Source organism: Amblyomma mixtum, chromosome 10, assembly GCF_055824585.1.
Source record: "Amblyomma mixtum isolate Tamu chromosome 10, ASM5582458v1, whole genome shotgun sequence".
NCBI lineage: Eukaryota > Metazoa > Arthropoda > Arachnida > Ixodida > Ixodidae > Amblyomma > Amblyomma mixtum.
Genome location: NC_143021.1, coordinates 124585938 through 124601892, shown reverse-complemented (window position 1 = coordinate 124601892; position 15955 = coordinate 124585938). Strand labels below are relative to the sequence as shown.

At 48.7% G+C, this 15955-nt stretch overlaps 1 protein-coding gene across 1 annotated transcript; it reads right to left on the bottom strand.

The window, feature by feature from the left end:
• Window positions 1–287: 287 nt before the first annotated feature.
• LOC149326857 (cytoglobin-1-like) lies at window positions 288–5929 on the bottom strand. Its single transcript, XM_089564059.1, has 2 exons — window positions 5465–5929; window positions 288–689 (listed from the first exon to the last, which is right to left on the bottom strand). The coding sequence occupies exons 1-2, from the start codon at window positions 5924–5926 to the stop codon at window positions 288–290; spliced, it is 864 nt and encodes a 287-aa protein (XP_089420185.1). The 5' UTR covers window positions 5927–5929.
• Window positions 5930–15955: the final 10026 nt, after the last annotated feature.

Sequence of the window (15955 nt, the reverse complement as noted above, 5' to 3'; positions counted from 1 at the left end):
TGTATGATTTATCTTGAACAAACGATGCACGCTTGCTTTCACGAAAAAGTCCGTCGGTGAAAAAAATCTAGATCAGCTCGAATTCAAGGCGAAACTGTTCACAGAAAACCTACGTTATGGCATGGGCAAACATATTACGCCAAGGCCTAAAATAAGAATGCATGCGTCTATCCAATAAAGTCAGCGTAACAAAATCAGGTAATCACAAAGATTTTCGCTAAGTGTCTACGAGTGTCACTTTGACGAGATTGAAGCCCATGTCATTCGTGGGGCCCCGTGCTCTCTTTTCAGGGCTTTTGTTTGCGGGGCCCTTCTTTTCTGCTCTTTCCCGCGTTCTCTTTGGCGCTCTTCTTATTGGCTGCGCTCCTGTCCTGTCGCGACGCAGCGTCGGCGTTCGCTTTCTGCCCGCCGCTTGCCGGCCTGGCCTCGGCGAGGCCGGCGGTTTGCTTGCGGATGATGCGCGGCGGCCTCTTTGGAGCCGCCGCTTCGTCAGCCGGTGCCTTTGAGCGATCACTGCCGCCCCCGGTGCTGACCGCGGCGGTAACCAAGGGCGTCGACGCCTGCATCGTCTCGCTCTTGAAGGATGAGGCGCGGGTGTAATAGTCTGATGCCGCAGAAGCAGTCGAGGCCCTCTCGGCGCGTTCCGCGGCCGCTTTGTCGTACACGTCCTGGACTATGGCCACCATGCACTGCACGAAGGTCAGCATGGAAGAGGCAGCGTCAGCCGGTGTAAAATGATATGGTATTCTGGCTTAACGGTTGTTAAGCCGCACATGGGCGACGTAGGAAAACGGTACCGATTGATCCAAACGCAGAGAGGTATTGACCACGCGCTCACTTCGCTAGCACACGGGACCTTTTTGCGTTTCGCCTTTATCAATGTGTGGCCCCCACAGCCTAGATTTAAACCAAGTACTCAGGGCGCAACAACCGAGCGTCATAGCACCTTAACCACTGCAGCAGGTGTCTACAAACAGGCTTTGTCTAAAGCAAACAGTCCCAAAGTGTTTTCTTCAAAGCAGTGCTGTGGGGCTCTTGTAGCATCCTTACAAGTAGCAAGATTTTTACCCGCGACGTCAGTTCCTACCACGTTCAACAGATTTTTTAACGCTAGCTATGCTTACAAACCCACATTGTAAGGCCAAGAATAAAACCAATTGCGCTCAATACTTTCGACAAACGATATAGATGTGCACCGCGCCTAATTCCGTTCAGGGCTGCACCAATAAACGACGGCAGCAGCTTTAGAGAAACAATGAAGGTAGGGAAAGTGGTATCAAAACATGCCTAAAGCGAAAACTCTAGCGCTCAACGCCGTCCAAGAGATTTGTTGAGTGCCGCTTGCACAGAAATGAAGCGCAAGCAGGGCCCTTCGCAGCTCTGACCAAGATTTGAATAGCCGAACTCTGTTGTAGTTAAGCCAGCAAGTCTACTGTGAGCTTGTCTAGTTTAACTCATTTTATGATTATACAGGCCTAGAGAGTATGATCGGCGCTACTGGTGCACCACAACTCAATGCGAATTGGTGACTGATGAAGGAGAAACCTTCAGCGCAGTTTACATCCCTTATTCCCCCAAAGTAAATAGTGGTAACTGGAAAGAATTCTTGGAACTCCCACTTCTAGAACCGCACGTTTTTTCCCGACATAATTGGCATTTTATCATTGCTTTCATCCCTAAGCTAAGGTATCATCTACGGCTGTTGTGGAAAATGAAAAAAAAATTCAGAAAAATTAGACGACATGATTCATGATCAAAACGCTCCACAGGCAACAAAGTAAAAAAGTAATAAACTGCAGGCAAATGCTAACTACCACCTTAAAGGCGGTGCTGGTGAAAAAGGAAATAAACGGAGAGTAAGCGGCGGGCACAAAATGATATAAAAAACTAGGGATACTGTGCGTTCATCAGATACAAGTCACGCGAAAGAGGTGGAAATAAAAAATTCATAGCAGTATAACCCTACCACGGCGTAAACATAGAAGACTAGACGAAGCACACACGAGAAAGCAGGCACCACAAGCGGTAAATCGCAAGTGAGGGTTTGATAAAAAATCCGAAGGAATAAATACAGGCAACCGCCGGAAACTGGGCACGTCACGACCACGTGGAGGCAGGTAAAACGCGTGCAAAGAAAAAGCATCCTTGAGTAGAAAAAAAAAATTCGGCGGAGGCCCTTAAGACAGCTTACGTTTCAAAATGCGAAAGCATTAAAATACTGAGTCATGCTAAGTGTAACAATGACTATGAGTCATAACGATGAGTATGAGCCATGACTATGAGGCATCACCATGCATTATGCTTCTAAAGTTCTAAAGAAACTCTGTACCCCTACTTGACCTTACTTGCAAAGTACATTTCAGAATGATTATTAGACGTGACTATGACTACGAAGCAGGACAAGGCATATTGTTTCTACAACTCTATACACCGTACATTGTTCCACTTCCAGAGTGCTGAGTAATGCTGTTGAGTCATGCGTCATTCTATGACTGCGCTACCTGCAAGGTCTGAGTAATGCTACGTGGCAAAATGAACGCGCTGTCTCGTGCTGTGTTGCGGAATGATTATTAACCTTGATGAATAACTGACTGCGTCATGACTACACATGCATTGTACAAACTGTATGGATACACCTTAAATTACGTTACTTGTAAAGCGCTGACGTAAGACAGTCTGATGGGCTAATTGGTTCATGATCTATTTTCAAAGGCTGTGCGCTAAACAGACGTTCGCAGGACGAAAGTATATACGACAGAAACGAATCGCATAGGCTGAAGACATAGCAAAGAGTCCGTAGCCGACGACATGTGCGCAAGTAAAACTTTTGACGTGCTATTTAGTAAGCCAGCTTTTTCGAAAGGCTGCGCGCTAAGTAGACGTTCAGAGGAAAAAGTACAGACGACAAGACAGAAGCGCGTTTCTGTCCGCTCACCTCTACTTTTTTTTTCCTGTGAACGTCTATATAGCGCATAGCCTTTCAAAGAAGGTCTTGTAAAGTGCTGAGTAGTGGTACGCTTCACAATGACTGAGTGATGAATAACTACGAGTTATGAATATCATAGGTAACAACAGGTTGCGCTTCATCGTTCATGATTTGCATGCTCGCTTACATGTCTAGTGACATCGCACACCGCCGTTGGGCATCGTCCTAGTTTTGTTCGGAAGACCGCGCGGCATTCCGTGCAACGCAGGGCGGCAGACGCCGGCTTTTGTGCTAACGGGACATGTAATGCTATCGCAATACTCCCGAAAACAAAACATACACTCAGAAGCAGGATAGTATGAACAAAAAGAAATGTTTAGTTCAATTTAGTTTATGGGTTTTAACGTCCCTAAGTGACTCAGGCCTTCGGACGTCGTAGTGAAAACCTCCGGGATTATCGACCACCTCGGATTCTTTAACGTGCACTGACATCGCACAGCACACGGGCCTCAAGCATACATAGAAACGTAACTAAAACGAGCAAGGGTTGTTACAAAGAAAACAGGTCATTTTGTCCACAGACGAAACAAAGCTATCACAAAGATGATACACGATTGCTTCCAGACAGACGAGGTAAGCTTAACAAGCATAAAATTCAGCAGGCCCATTAGCGGATGAAATTCACTCTGGGGTGCTACTCAATAAGTGAATTCGGTGAACTAGTGCAGTAAACAGTAAAAAAAATCATCAGGAGACAAGCAAAGCAGCAGCTTGAGCTTTTTGGTTATTCATCGTCAAGTAACAGCGCAAAAAACAAAGTCGGGACACATAGAACTAGAACACACAATGAGCGCCCGTTGTGTGTTCTAGTTCTATGCGTCCCGTCTTTGTTCTTGCGCTGTTACTTGAAAGAGACTTAAGTAGCCTTAAGAGTGTAATCTGATATCGTTGATGTACGATATCAGCTGGCTGCAGTGAACCCCTAAGCTAATGCACTGAATGAAAGTTCGTCGGTGGCGGAGTGTTAGCGCGCTCGGCTTGCGAGCCAAGGGCAGCGTTCTAGTACCGGCTCGACCATATTTGTTTCCAGCGCAATTGTTTTCCTTTCTATTGCGAAAGCATTATATGTGCAATCGGCACAAAAGCCAACGTCCATCGACGTAACAAATGAGAGGATACGGTGCGTTCAGGGATCGCAACGGTTTGCCCATCCGCTCAAGGCACGACGGTGGGTAGTGGCTTCACTAAAAACAGTTGCTGGTAGGCGTGCAGTCGATGCCTCAATGAGGTTTTCATCACGGTGAAGTGAACGTTTTATACAATCTTGCACTGTAATGGACACAGACGCCTTAGTTCGATGAAAGCCAACACTCACGACACAGCAGGCATGGAAATGAACATATTATCCAAATGCGCCTCTAGGCCAAGGTCGTAAACACCTCTTATTTACGTTGCGCGAGCTGTGTAGAATTATACGATGTACAGCTTTGGTCGGCTGAGGGGCGGGAGGGGGGGGGGGGGGTGAGCTCTATCATGGAAATGGTAAAAAGAGTAAACGTTTTAGTGTGGCAGCTCTGCTAGCCGCGATTTCGGGCATAGGAGCCGGATTGTGGGCAAACTGCCAGGTCTGGACACCTTCCAGCAAACCATCTCGGTGAAGACCTTGAAGGTAAATATTTGCCTTCAGGGCAGGCGCATTTGTGGGACAGGCTTTTGGTCGAAGCATCTTAGAGAGCTTCAAGGGGAAGGTCTTTACTGTAAATCCATTCCGGAAAAACGTCTTTAAGGTACACGGCTAAGGTTATAACTTTTAGCACTTAAGAACCCTAATTGCCAACCGTAAGCAGTGATACTGCACGATGCTGGGCCACCGTGCTAAACCGGCTGCTAATTTCTTTCTTCGTCATCGAAAATTGATTCATATAATTAAAAGTCCACATATCTTTACAAGGCTGTTGAGCCACTCGGTATTGTTCAACCCTTTCTCGCGGAAGCATACCGAAAAACATTCGTGAATGAATTCATGGAATCGCAAAATGGCTTCTAGGCCTTCCTTGTTAACTTTTTGAAATCTGTGACGCGCAGAAATGGCCGAGGGAACTTAATAGCTTTTTCACAATGCAGCCAAGTGTCGTTATTTCTGAGTATACTGGTTCCACAAATCGGAGGTCTTAGGTAGAGCTTTGCTGTGCGTATTCTGTACGGTTAGGAACGATTTGTTACAAGTTACTCTGAGTAACAAAATTCCTTCTAGTGCGAGTGCAGTTGACATTTCTCCTACAATCCGATTTCTGGATGATACTGCTTCTTTCAGACTTTACTTGCCCGTCAGCACTGGTCAATGTTTATAGCTGCAGCGACAGGCAAGCCATATAGTGCAGCCTACATGATCCTTGAATAAATTATACGAGTTCTAGTCTGTTGTTCTTTTCACTATATACCTCTGCCATAGCGCATTCGCGTCAAAAAATGTCGGTATCGTTCAGCTGAAGGAGCAGTGCAGGCTGGAAGCTAAGCGGAGCCAAATGGATTACTCACTGCGAAGAACTTCCGCCAGGCCTCGACGGCAGCTGGCGTCATGTGCCGTTCATCTCTGGCCTGCATCGTATCCACAACAACCTCGCCCATCACATCAAAGTGGAGCGGCTTGACCCCCTTGCGGCGCATGTGCTCGGTGGCGTTGCGCCGCACCAGTATCTCGAAGGTGTCCGGGTCGCGCAAGCTCTCTACCATGGAGGTGATGTGGTATCCGATGGCACACCCGTGCGCCCTGAACGTTGGGTCTTCCTTGAGCGCTCCGACGGGCCTACCGCGAAAGGGGTTGAACAGTTGAATGTACTCGGGGTGCCTGATGAACAGGGAGACGAAAAGGAGTACGCCGTACTCGGGGTTCTCTCTGGTGAATTTGCGCCACGTCTGCTGGACGAGCTGCACCTCGTGTTCCGTCAAGCCTGTGAGCTCGTCTGGCAACTCGCCAGTCTTGCGGTGGATGTTGCCCATTCCCTCGTCGAAGGCTTCACGTGGAAGAAATGTAGGCTCGCTGCGCCCGATGGCAAGGACTGCGTCGTCGGATAAGAAGGACGTGGTTGAAACGGCGTATGGCGGCTTCGTCTTCTTCGAAACAAAGCGCACTCCTTGGAGTACCATGCTGTTGTTCTGCGCCAGAAATATTGCGGATTTTTCGCCCTACTTAAAAAGCAGGTAGTCATAACACCAGATATTTTTCGGCGCGCGATCGTCCTTTCTTTTCTCTACAGGTGCGCGAAATTGCGGCAATACTTCTGACAACAGGGCAGATGAAAGAATAAAGATGTACTGAAAGAAGACTATGAAGGAAGACTAAGATGGCGTTCAGAACAGTTATTTTGGTTTTCTTGCATCAAGCTCAACCACCGCAGCGCGAGGTATTGCTGGTGTACTGCGATGGGGACGCCCAGACCTCCTTGGGGGTCCCCACCGTGCAGAAAATTGTCTGTGCTTTTTAAGTTCGGTAATCGATTAGAGTGGAATTATTTGCATCTGGCAGTTTCATATGTCGCCTGGTTGATTGGAAGTCATTGCTTGGAAAGACAAAACTTGTTAATGCGGCAGAAGTGCAGTGAAAAACCATCCTTGCATCGTAATTTACCCAGAGCCAAAGGTAGACAAGATGAAACTGCTCTGACCATTTGGAGGATGTAGACATTAATTCGGAACGCCCTACGATATCCCGGACAGAGTGGAATCAGCCGCAGCTGGAAACTTGTGGGTGACGAAAATGGAGGAATCGCGGACCTTGAATCGGGGTATCGGTAGACACTGGCTATGGTGTCACTGTCAGCGATGTTCGCGATCTGTTTGTGCGTGTGTGATTTCGTTCTCCATTGAGATTACTGGAAGGCCATCATTGTTTCTGCGAGGCCACAAAGAGGGCCATGTTCCTTGACGCTGCCCTACTCCACTGCAGTTATTGCTCATGTCTTGGGCACTCTGTGGAGAACCGCAGCCGTGGCCTAGTGGTTTGGTTGCCCGCCTCGGCTGCGGGAGGTGGCAGGTTCGAAACCCACCGTATATGGGTACAGGCTCCCCCCGACCTGGAGACCGGTTTGTTCAGAGGGTGCAGTCCTGGGAGATGCTCCGTAGACCCTGCTATGCCCTTCGCGGACGTACCCTGTTTCGAACAATGATGATGATGATGTCCTCAGGCTTAATGGCCACAAATTGGGCATCTACCGCACGAGGCGGATTTAAGGTTGCTTGACAGGGGAACTTATCACTCATCCGTCAAGGCAACTGTTTGGTCTAAGACCCTTTTCCCAGGCATCTCACCCTAGAAGTGCCGAGCACCAGGCCAGGGGAAATCTTGTACCCATTAAAGAAACCGGTGGGTACCCGGCGGCACTGGGGATCGAACCCAGCACCTCCCGAATGCGAGGCGGATGCTCTACCACAAGGCCACGCTTCGATAGAGCATCGGTGGCCTGGCCCTGGCCTAGTCTGTGTATGGCCGGGGAAGGCTGTTTTGGCAGGCCGAAAACTTCTTCGACCGAAGCGGGAGAAAGACGAAGACGGCGTTCCGAACGGTCGCGTTTTTGATGCTCTTCACAGAAATGGATAAATCGGCCCTAGGCCGAGGGACTGTTGCGGCTTCTGCTGCCAGTAATACTTACCGTACTCTTCTTCCACATCTGCCTGCTGGTAAGCTGGTTTTTAACTCTGTATTTCTGCATGCTGACCTTGCTGGCCGTCCCTGTCGTGCCCAGGACTTCAGAGATGCCTTACGGGGTGTCATTGACCTCTGTGACATCAGCTCTATCGGACAGTTTCAGATGTATCACGTATGGATGATAACATGCAAGACAGCGTTAGCGAAATCTAAGCTCGTGAGCACTCAGGAGTTATAAGTGAAAAACCGCCGTTGTCTAGTGATTGACCCGGAACCGAAGACAGTAAAGCTCAAGATACTTTGGCTCCCTGAACGTCTTGAAGATTTTTACATTCGGGACGCCCTTCGCGCTTGCGGAACGATTACGTTCATCACAGTGGAGCACTGGAGGGTTCCAGAAATGGAGGGCATGCGCACCATGAATCTAGACGTTGCCTTGACTCTTGCTGATGGCGTCACTGTCAACGACGTGCCTCACATTTTGACAATTTGCGGTGTACAATGTGTGGTTTTAGTGCCAGGAAGGCCACCACTGTGTCTCCGTTGCCACAAGGTTGGCCATATACGCCGTCATTGCCGCACTCCTCGGTGTGATGATTGTCGGCGTTTCGGCCATACTACAGAGGAGTGCGTAGTGTCGTATGCTGATAAGCTACGCGGTGGCACCCGTGCTATGGACGACGCATTGCAGGAGCACTTGATGGACGCAACAGAAGTTTTGGATGCTGCTGGTGGCACGCCAGCCGTTGCGCCCATTGACTCAGCGACTACTGACCCGCTGTCTGGCGCCGTTCCTTCTGTGCAGCATGAGCCTACCCAGCCTTCACAGATGGAGCAGCTGTCTGCAGATGATGAGCGTCGATGCCTAGAGGAGCAGGCTCCAGCTATATGTAGTGTCAGTGATGCCACTCTTGGCGCACGTGCCTGTGCTGTGCGTGTGCCAGAGGAAGACATGGAGGACGACGGTGTGGCTCCGGCGCCGAGTGCCTGCACTGCTACATCTTCTGAGGCTCCTGCCGGATGTGCCACACAGGTAACAGAGTGCCAACCTGGCACTTCACTCCCCGATGGCAACTGTGATGCCGATGAGCAAATTTTAATTGTGGCCTCGAAGCGCGGTGTGTCTCCGAGTTCTGTCTCCTCTGAGGAGGACAGTGTCACCGCCAAGCACAAGTCCCGCCGTCGAAAGTCAAAGAATAAGAAACCTCCTCGGCGCTCCAGATCAAGGAGAAATGGCGTCAACACTAGGGAGGTCTCACCTTCCGGAGTGATGCCCCCACACACCGTGGATGCCTGATTGAAGCTCAAGTTAGCCACCATGGCGTCTAACCAGCAGTTGACTGTCGCAACACTCAACATATGTGGACTCCGTTCAAGGCAGAAACAGGTACAGTTACGCCGATTGCTTTGGGGCAATCGGCTAGACACTGTCGCTATTCAAGAAGCTAAGATAGAAAGTGAGGTGGATACAGAGATTGCCCTGCGACCTTTCCTAACAGATTACAGCGTCTGTGTGTCGCACTCAGTGGGTCTTTCGGCAGGTTGCTTTCTTTTCTTAAAGAAGAGTCTACCTATTTCTGACTTTAAGTACCAGTTTGACCTAGAAGGGCGTCTGATATGTTGTGACTTTCGACTGCATGGCGAGTCGTGGAGGGTTATCAATGTGTATGCTTCAAATAATCCGGTGCAACGAGCAGTTTTTTTCATGCCATTGCATCTCTCCTAGGATGTGATCGTTATGTTGTTTTCATGGGTGACTTCAACTGTGTGTGCGACCCACGCCATCGCACAGGTCCTAACCAAAACGCCGATAAGAGCTCTGGTATATTATTGTCTATTACCGAAAACGCAGGTTTAATTGATGCCGGATTGCCATCCGCCTTCACATACATCAGAGGAGCCTCACAGTCACGCCTTGATCGCATTTACGTTTCCGTAGATCTCCTTAAACGGCACATTTCATGTGATGTCAAGCCTGTTTCTTTCTCAGATCATGCTATGATCATTGCGCGGATTGGGGAATGCGCGCGTCCCAAATTTCAGCCGCAGTGGGAACTGTGGAAGCTTAATTCCGAGCTTCTAAATGATGAGCATTTTCAGCAGCGAGTGATGACAGCTTTGGAATCTTGCTTGGTCATGGATGTCCCATTATTTGCAGCTTGGGAAATGTTTAAGCTAGAAGTTCGTAGCGTAGCTATTGAGATCGCCTCCGTGAAGTCTTATCTTAAGCATGGTGAGGAGAAACGGTTACTTCAGAGTCTTTATAATCTGCATGCGCTTGAATGTGAGGCTCCTGGCTTGTACACAGAGAAAATTGGTGCTGTTAAGTGCAACCTTCAGAAGTTTGATGCAGAACGCTATCGTGGGGCCCGTGTACGATCCCGCAGCAACCGTGCTCTCCACTCTGAGGAGCCTACTAGACAGGCCTTGCTAGATGAGCGTCGTCGCGTGGCTGCCAAGCGAATTTCTGAGCTGTACTGTGGTGGTGCCCTGGTCACAAGTACAGATGTCATAGTTACCGAGTTTGAAAACCACTATAGCTCTCTGTTTGCTGCCACGTCTAGCACTGCTGATGATGATCATATAGCGCGATTGGTGTCCATGATTAACCCACTCAATGAGGATGAGTGCAAGGCAATAAGTGGCTCTTTAAGCTTGGGTGAATTGCAGAATGCAATTGATCAATTGCCGCTTTCGAAAACTCCGGGGCCTGATGGCCTCTCCGGAGAATTTTACAAGGCATTTAAATCCGTTCTAGCCCCTGTCCTGCTCCAAATTTTTGAGACAAGTATTGATGTTGAATTTCTGCCTCAGTCGTTTACGAAAAGTCATATTGTCTTTATACCACAACCCGATGATAAGGAAAAACTTCGATTTGTAGATGGCTACAGACCAATCACGCTTTCTAATGTAGATTATAAGATTTTTGCTAAAGTACTGTCAAATCGGCTGCAGCTTGCAATGTCCACTTTGATTGGGCCTCATCAAACATGTGGCTTTCGGGGACGATCAATACAATCTAACCTACATGAAGCGCGTACGGTGTTGCAGTATTGCAGTGACGCTCGCGAGCAAAGCTGCAAATTGACCTGCCAAAGGCATTTGTTCGAGTGTGCCATTCCTTTCCATGCGAAGCATATTGCTAGAGCTACCACTCACGCCGTCGGCGTGGGACCCCGAGACGTCACACCACGCGACACCGTGACGTCACACCACGTGGCACCGTGACGTCACACCACGTGACACCGTGACGCTACACCACGTGACATCGGATGAGAGAGGCGGCCTCCACCTCGCGCCGTCGCCGTGGGACCTCTAGCCGTCACGCCACGTGACACCGTGACGTCGTCGTGACGATGCCATCGCACAGACGCCGGAATGTCCTCGAGCGGCATTCCCGCGCATTTCGAACGCGCGTTCACACTCGGTGTAGGTGAAACGCTCGCTCCACTGGGGGCAGGCAGACGCTCACCCAACGCGCGTCTCGGGGTTAGTCGGCGTTCCGCTTTAGCCATGCCGTTGTCTTCCCCCACGACGAAGGCTTCTAGTGGTTGTATTAAAATGACCAAGTATGCAACCAAGGAAAGCCATTTATTACCAAGCCTAGCCACCAATATGCTTCGCATCTGACTAGGCTTAACCTTAGCTAAGCCTCAGCCATAGTTTTTTTTGCACTTTTAAATCACGTCAATCTCGGTTAAATACTTTCTACTGGCATACGCCTTTGTTATAAATCCTGATTGTTAATGGCTCTCTCTCGCAACCAGTCCAAATTCAGTCTTCGGTGAAACAAGGGTGCCCACTGTCTCCGCTCCTGTTCGCATTATACTTGGAGCCACTTTGCATAAGTGTTATAAACAGTAGAGCTGTCATTGGTTTCCGAATAATGGGCCACGAACTGAAGGTATTGGCTTATGCAGGTGACCTTGCGTTTTTTTTGTACTGATAAGCCAAGCATCGATGAGGTTATTCGCTTAACGGAGGACTTTGGTTCGGTGACAGGAGGTCGGATTAATCGCTCTAAGAGTTGCGGTCTTTGGTTTGGTAGCTGGGGTTCGAAACCTGCTTAATATGCTGGTATAACATGGACATGCAGGCCACCAATGTACCTTGGCGTCCCTTTGAGTGCCTGGAAGCATATCGCACATTATTGGAAAGACCGCGTGTCAACTCTTCAGCGCTATGCTCAAACGTTTTTCCGCCATGGCCTCTCAATTTTTGGCAGGGCGACCGCCTGTAATTTCTTTCTCGCCACTAAAATATATTATGTACTGCAAATTATTCATTGCGCAAGACTTCCTATCCAGCGTTTTCACAGGGTTTTCGCTACTTTTGCGTGGGATTCGTCTTTTGAATCCATGAGGCGTGATAACCTTTTTCGGCCTGTAAGCGCTGGCGGCCTTGGTCTAGTTCACCTGTATGTCCGACAGATAGTGTCACGTTTCATGTTTTTCCGTGACGCTACACACCCAATAGTACGTTCATTCCTGCAAACAAATTTAGTTCATGTTTTACCCAACCTCATTGTGTCTTACAATGTTTGTGGTCGTCCGTGTTTGTGGGGCATAATGCAAGAGGTGTATTTGGCTGTCCGTTTCCTACTTGTTCGTTTTTCTCCTGAGTTCTTTTTTTTAGAATCGAGGGAAAAGTTGTATAAGGATTTGATTAGTATGCTCTTCCCTCCGCCCATGTACCGCTCTCTGTATTTTGGTTTACCGGGGCTTGACGTACTCAAAAGAGTACGTAAGATGCCACTCTCGCCGCGTACAAAGACCTTTTTCTATAAGTTGCACACCGGTACGTTGCCCGTTAGAACATGGTTAGAGAAAAAGGGCATTTTTGTGTCTACCGTTAATTGCCGCCTTTGTAATGAACCAGAAACAATTGAGCATTGTTTCATCAGTTGCAAAGATGCAGTACTCTTCCGGGATATCCTGCAACGCACATTTAAAAAAAGAATTCATCTGACTCCACATTCTGTTCGCTATCTCACTGCGCTGCCATTTGTTGATGAACCCCTGGACATGTTCTTTCTGATTGGACTGCACAGCCTCTGGAAAACCCGCATGATGGACAGACACTGTGAACCTTTTGTGTGTACAAAGGATGATTTCAGTCGAATGGTTGTTCATCTAAGAGACGTGTATGCCCAGACTGAGTACGAACCGGAGTGGCACTCACTATTAGTGATGTGCTCTGCATTGCCCCTTTTCTAGTGCATGGTCTTTTCAATATGTATTGCTTACCACTTTTTTCATAATGGCTTGTATATAGTTCATGTACATAGAACATTACATCACTGTAATAAATACCATGTTGCAAAAAAAAAGAAGCGGTGGCCTTGTGGTAGAGCATCCGCCTCGCATTCGGGAGGTGCTGGGTTCGATCCCCAGTGCCGCCAGGTACCCACCGGTTTCTTTAATGGGTACAAGATTTCCCCTGGCCTGGTGCTCGGCTCTTCTAGGGTGAGATGCTTGGGAAAAGGGTCGTAGACCAAACAGTTGCCTTGACGGATGAGAGATAAGTTCCCCCGTCAAGCAACCCTAAATCCGCCTCGTGCGGTAGAAGCCCAACTTGTGGCCCTTTTTTTTTTAATGACTTCACCCAAGCGTACACCCCTAAAGGAAGCCAAGCGCCAGGCCGGGGGACGCTTGTACCCTTTTGTACCGGTGGGTGCCCGGCGGTGGGTTTCGAACCACCCACCTCCCGCAGCCCAGACGAACGCTCAAACCACTAGGCCACGACTTCGGTCATCTGTGTCCAAAATAATAGAATTTTGTCAGCCCAGCCCTCATGTAATGTCCTTCTGGACCTTTGAGGAATAATAAATTAATAAATAAATAAACTGCACAGCGTCCTATTTTGACAAAGTGCAGGATGGTCCCCATTCTGCGGATAACACCATGTAGGAACATTGCGTGAATGTAACCAAGTTCTCGATGCGTCTGACCGGCTTCTGCCCCTGCACCCATCGAAACACGAAATGACATTTGTCGTATGAAGATAGCAGGCTTTCTGATCCTCAGCCTGCTGCACTTGCGCTTGCTATGCCTCAGTGTGCTCGGAGAGTTATTGTTGTTGTTGAAAACATTTATTGTCCAACAGATAAGGACCACACCACCTGGTCCGCTCTGTCTCACCCCCCTTTACGGGGGAGGGGACTTAGGAACGGCCCAGCCGCACGGGATGGTCGCAGTCGATGCTGGCCGGGTTGGTTTCGCCGGCGGCCTCTTCTGCCAGTTGGACGGCGGTGAGTTGGAGCTCAGGGTCTGAGCTCCGCAACAATGTTTCCCAGGCTTCCCTACTGTTAATGTTTTGCGCCCTGCCTGGGGAGTAAGTGCACTCTCAAATTATATGGTCGAGGGTTCCTCTCGCCCCACACTTTTTGCATTTATCGTGCTCGCAGTCCGACCGGATATGTTTATTTAGTACTGGGTTTGGGTATACTCCAGTCTGCAGGCGTCTCCACGCCGTAGCCTGACTCCTATTTAACGCCGTGTTTGGTGGGGGAAAACACCTCCGGCATTGCTTGTAGTGTTCTGTAATCTCTTGATACGAGATTAATCGCCCTTCTCTATCATGTTCGGCCTGAGCCGACCCTCCCTGCACAGCTCGGAGGTAGAGATCTCGAGCTGCACTGTGGGCCGCCTCGTTACCGCTGACAGATTCGTGCGCCGGGGTCCAGATGATGTTGATCGTCCTATCAATCGCTCCTTGTGTTAAAATTTTGATGGTGAGGGGGTTTACCCTCCCTCTACTAAAATTTTGGATTGCAGTTTTATATTCACTAATAATGTATCTAGCTTTGGTGCCAGCGCAAGCGATCGCTATCGCGGCTTCCTCCGCTATCTCGGTTTCTTTCCCTAGTATGGTGGCAGCCGTGATGAGGGTGCCCCCCCCCCCCCCCATCTACCACCGCTAAGGTCATATATCGACTGTGTCTGTCCCCTGCCGCATCCACGTAGGCGACTTCATTTCGGGGTTTGCCCGGATATATTGTTTCTATCGCTTCCGCCCTTTTCTATCGCCTTTCCTTATTAATCTCAGGGTGCATGTTTTTGGGTAGCGGAGAGATTCGTAGGTGCGCCCTGATTTCCCTCTCAATGTCGACCCTATCCTTTTGCCCCCTGTCTGTGGCCATTCCAATATTACTGAGCGTAGCTCTTCCCACTCGCGTCGTGCTAAGTCTTTCAAGTTGCGAGGTTTTAACCGCTTCCGTGATTTCTGCAATCGTATTCTGCAGTCCTAGGGCCAGTAGCTTTTCCGTCAATGTATATTTTGCGAGCCCTAGAGCCTTTTTTACGCATTTCCCGAGGAGCGCGTCTATCTTGTTCCTCTCATCTGCCTTTAGGTTCAAAAATGGCGTGGCGTAGCTCACTCTACTAATGATGAAGGCCTGTACCAATCTCAGGATGTTTTTTTCCTTGAGGCCGCCTCCCTTACGTGAGACCCTCTTGATGAGGTTTAATGTCTGGGTCGCGTGGTTTTCTAACTTGTGAATTCTGATCGTGTTTCTCCTATGTGTTTGCAAGTGGAGGCCCAGTCTTCGTATTATCGCTTATTTATTATTATTTATTTATTCGTAATATCGCTTATACTTTCGCACAAGAGTTATTGAAAAATAGCAAAAAAGGTTAAGGGGCGCACTTTGCTGACTTAAAGTGAGGTGAGGCGTATTCCAATTTCCACAGCGCTGGGATCTCTCCTTTTTCCCAGCAGTCCTGCATGTAGCTGGTAAGGGCTTCTATCGAGTTCTCATCTGAGTTCCTCAGCATCTTATTCGTGACTCCATCTGGCCCTGGAGCAGACTTGGTTTTGAGTTTCACTATCTCCGCCCTTACTTCAGCTCTCGTGATGGGCGCTTCTAGCTTCTCATTTGGAATTCCCTGGTTGTCGGGTAGCTGTCTAATTTCCGTGTCGCCTATGTATGTCTCGACGAGTTTTTCATGAATATGTCGTTGTCCTGCTCCTCTTATGCGTGTCTAACCTTAGCCATTTTGACTCGTGCTTGTGTTTTGGACGTTTCAGGGTCTATTAAATGTCTTAGGATATTCCACGTCTTGGGGAGATTCATATTCCTTTCCATGTCGCTACATTTGTTCGTCCAATTTTGTTCACATAGTTTAAAGGCGTAATCTTCTATTTCTTTGTTATGACGCGCTAGCCTTATTCTGAGATTTTTGTTGTTTCTACCTTGCCTTTTAAGTCGACGTTCAATGCCCTGTTTGGCCTCCCACATGTGTAAGAGTCGGGCATTGTTGGGACTTTGGGGCATCCCACCGCTGCCACCACTGTTGGGACTGGGGCTCCGAGCCAAGAAACTGTCGAGGCGACGGTGAGTCAAATGACTTTTATGTACAGTGTGTACAATGGCTTTTACATGA

Excerpts from the sequence above, each read along its gene's own strand:
- LOC149326857 (XM_089564059.1), bottom strand. The coding sequence starts at position 5,926 with ATGGGCAACATCCACCGCAAGACTGGCGAGTTGCCAGACGAGCTCACA. Across the intron at positions 690-5,464 it reads CCTGGCGGAAGTTCTTCGCA|TGCATGGTGGCCATAGTCCA; the intron begins GTGAGTAATCCA and ends ACCTTCGTGCAG.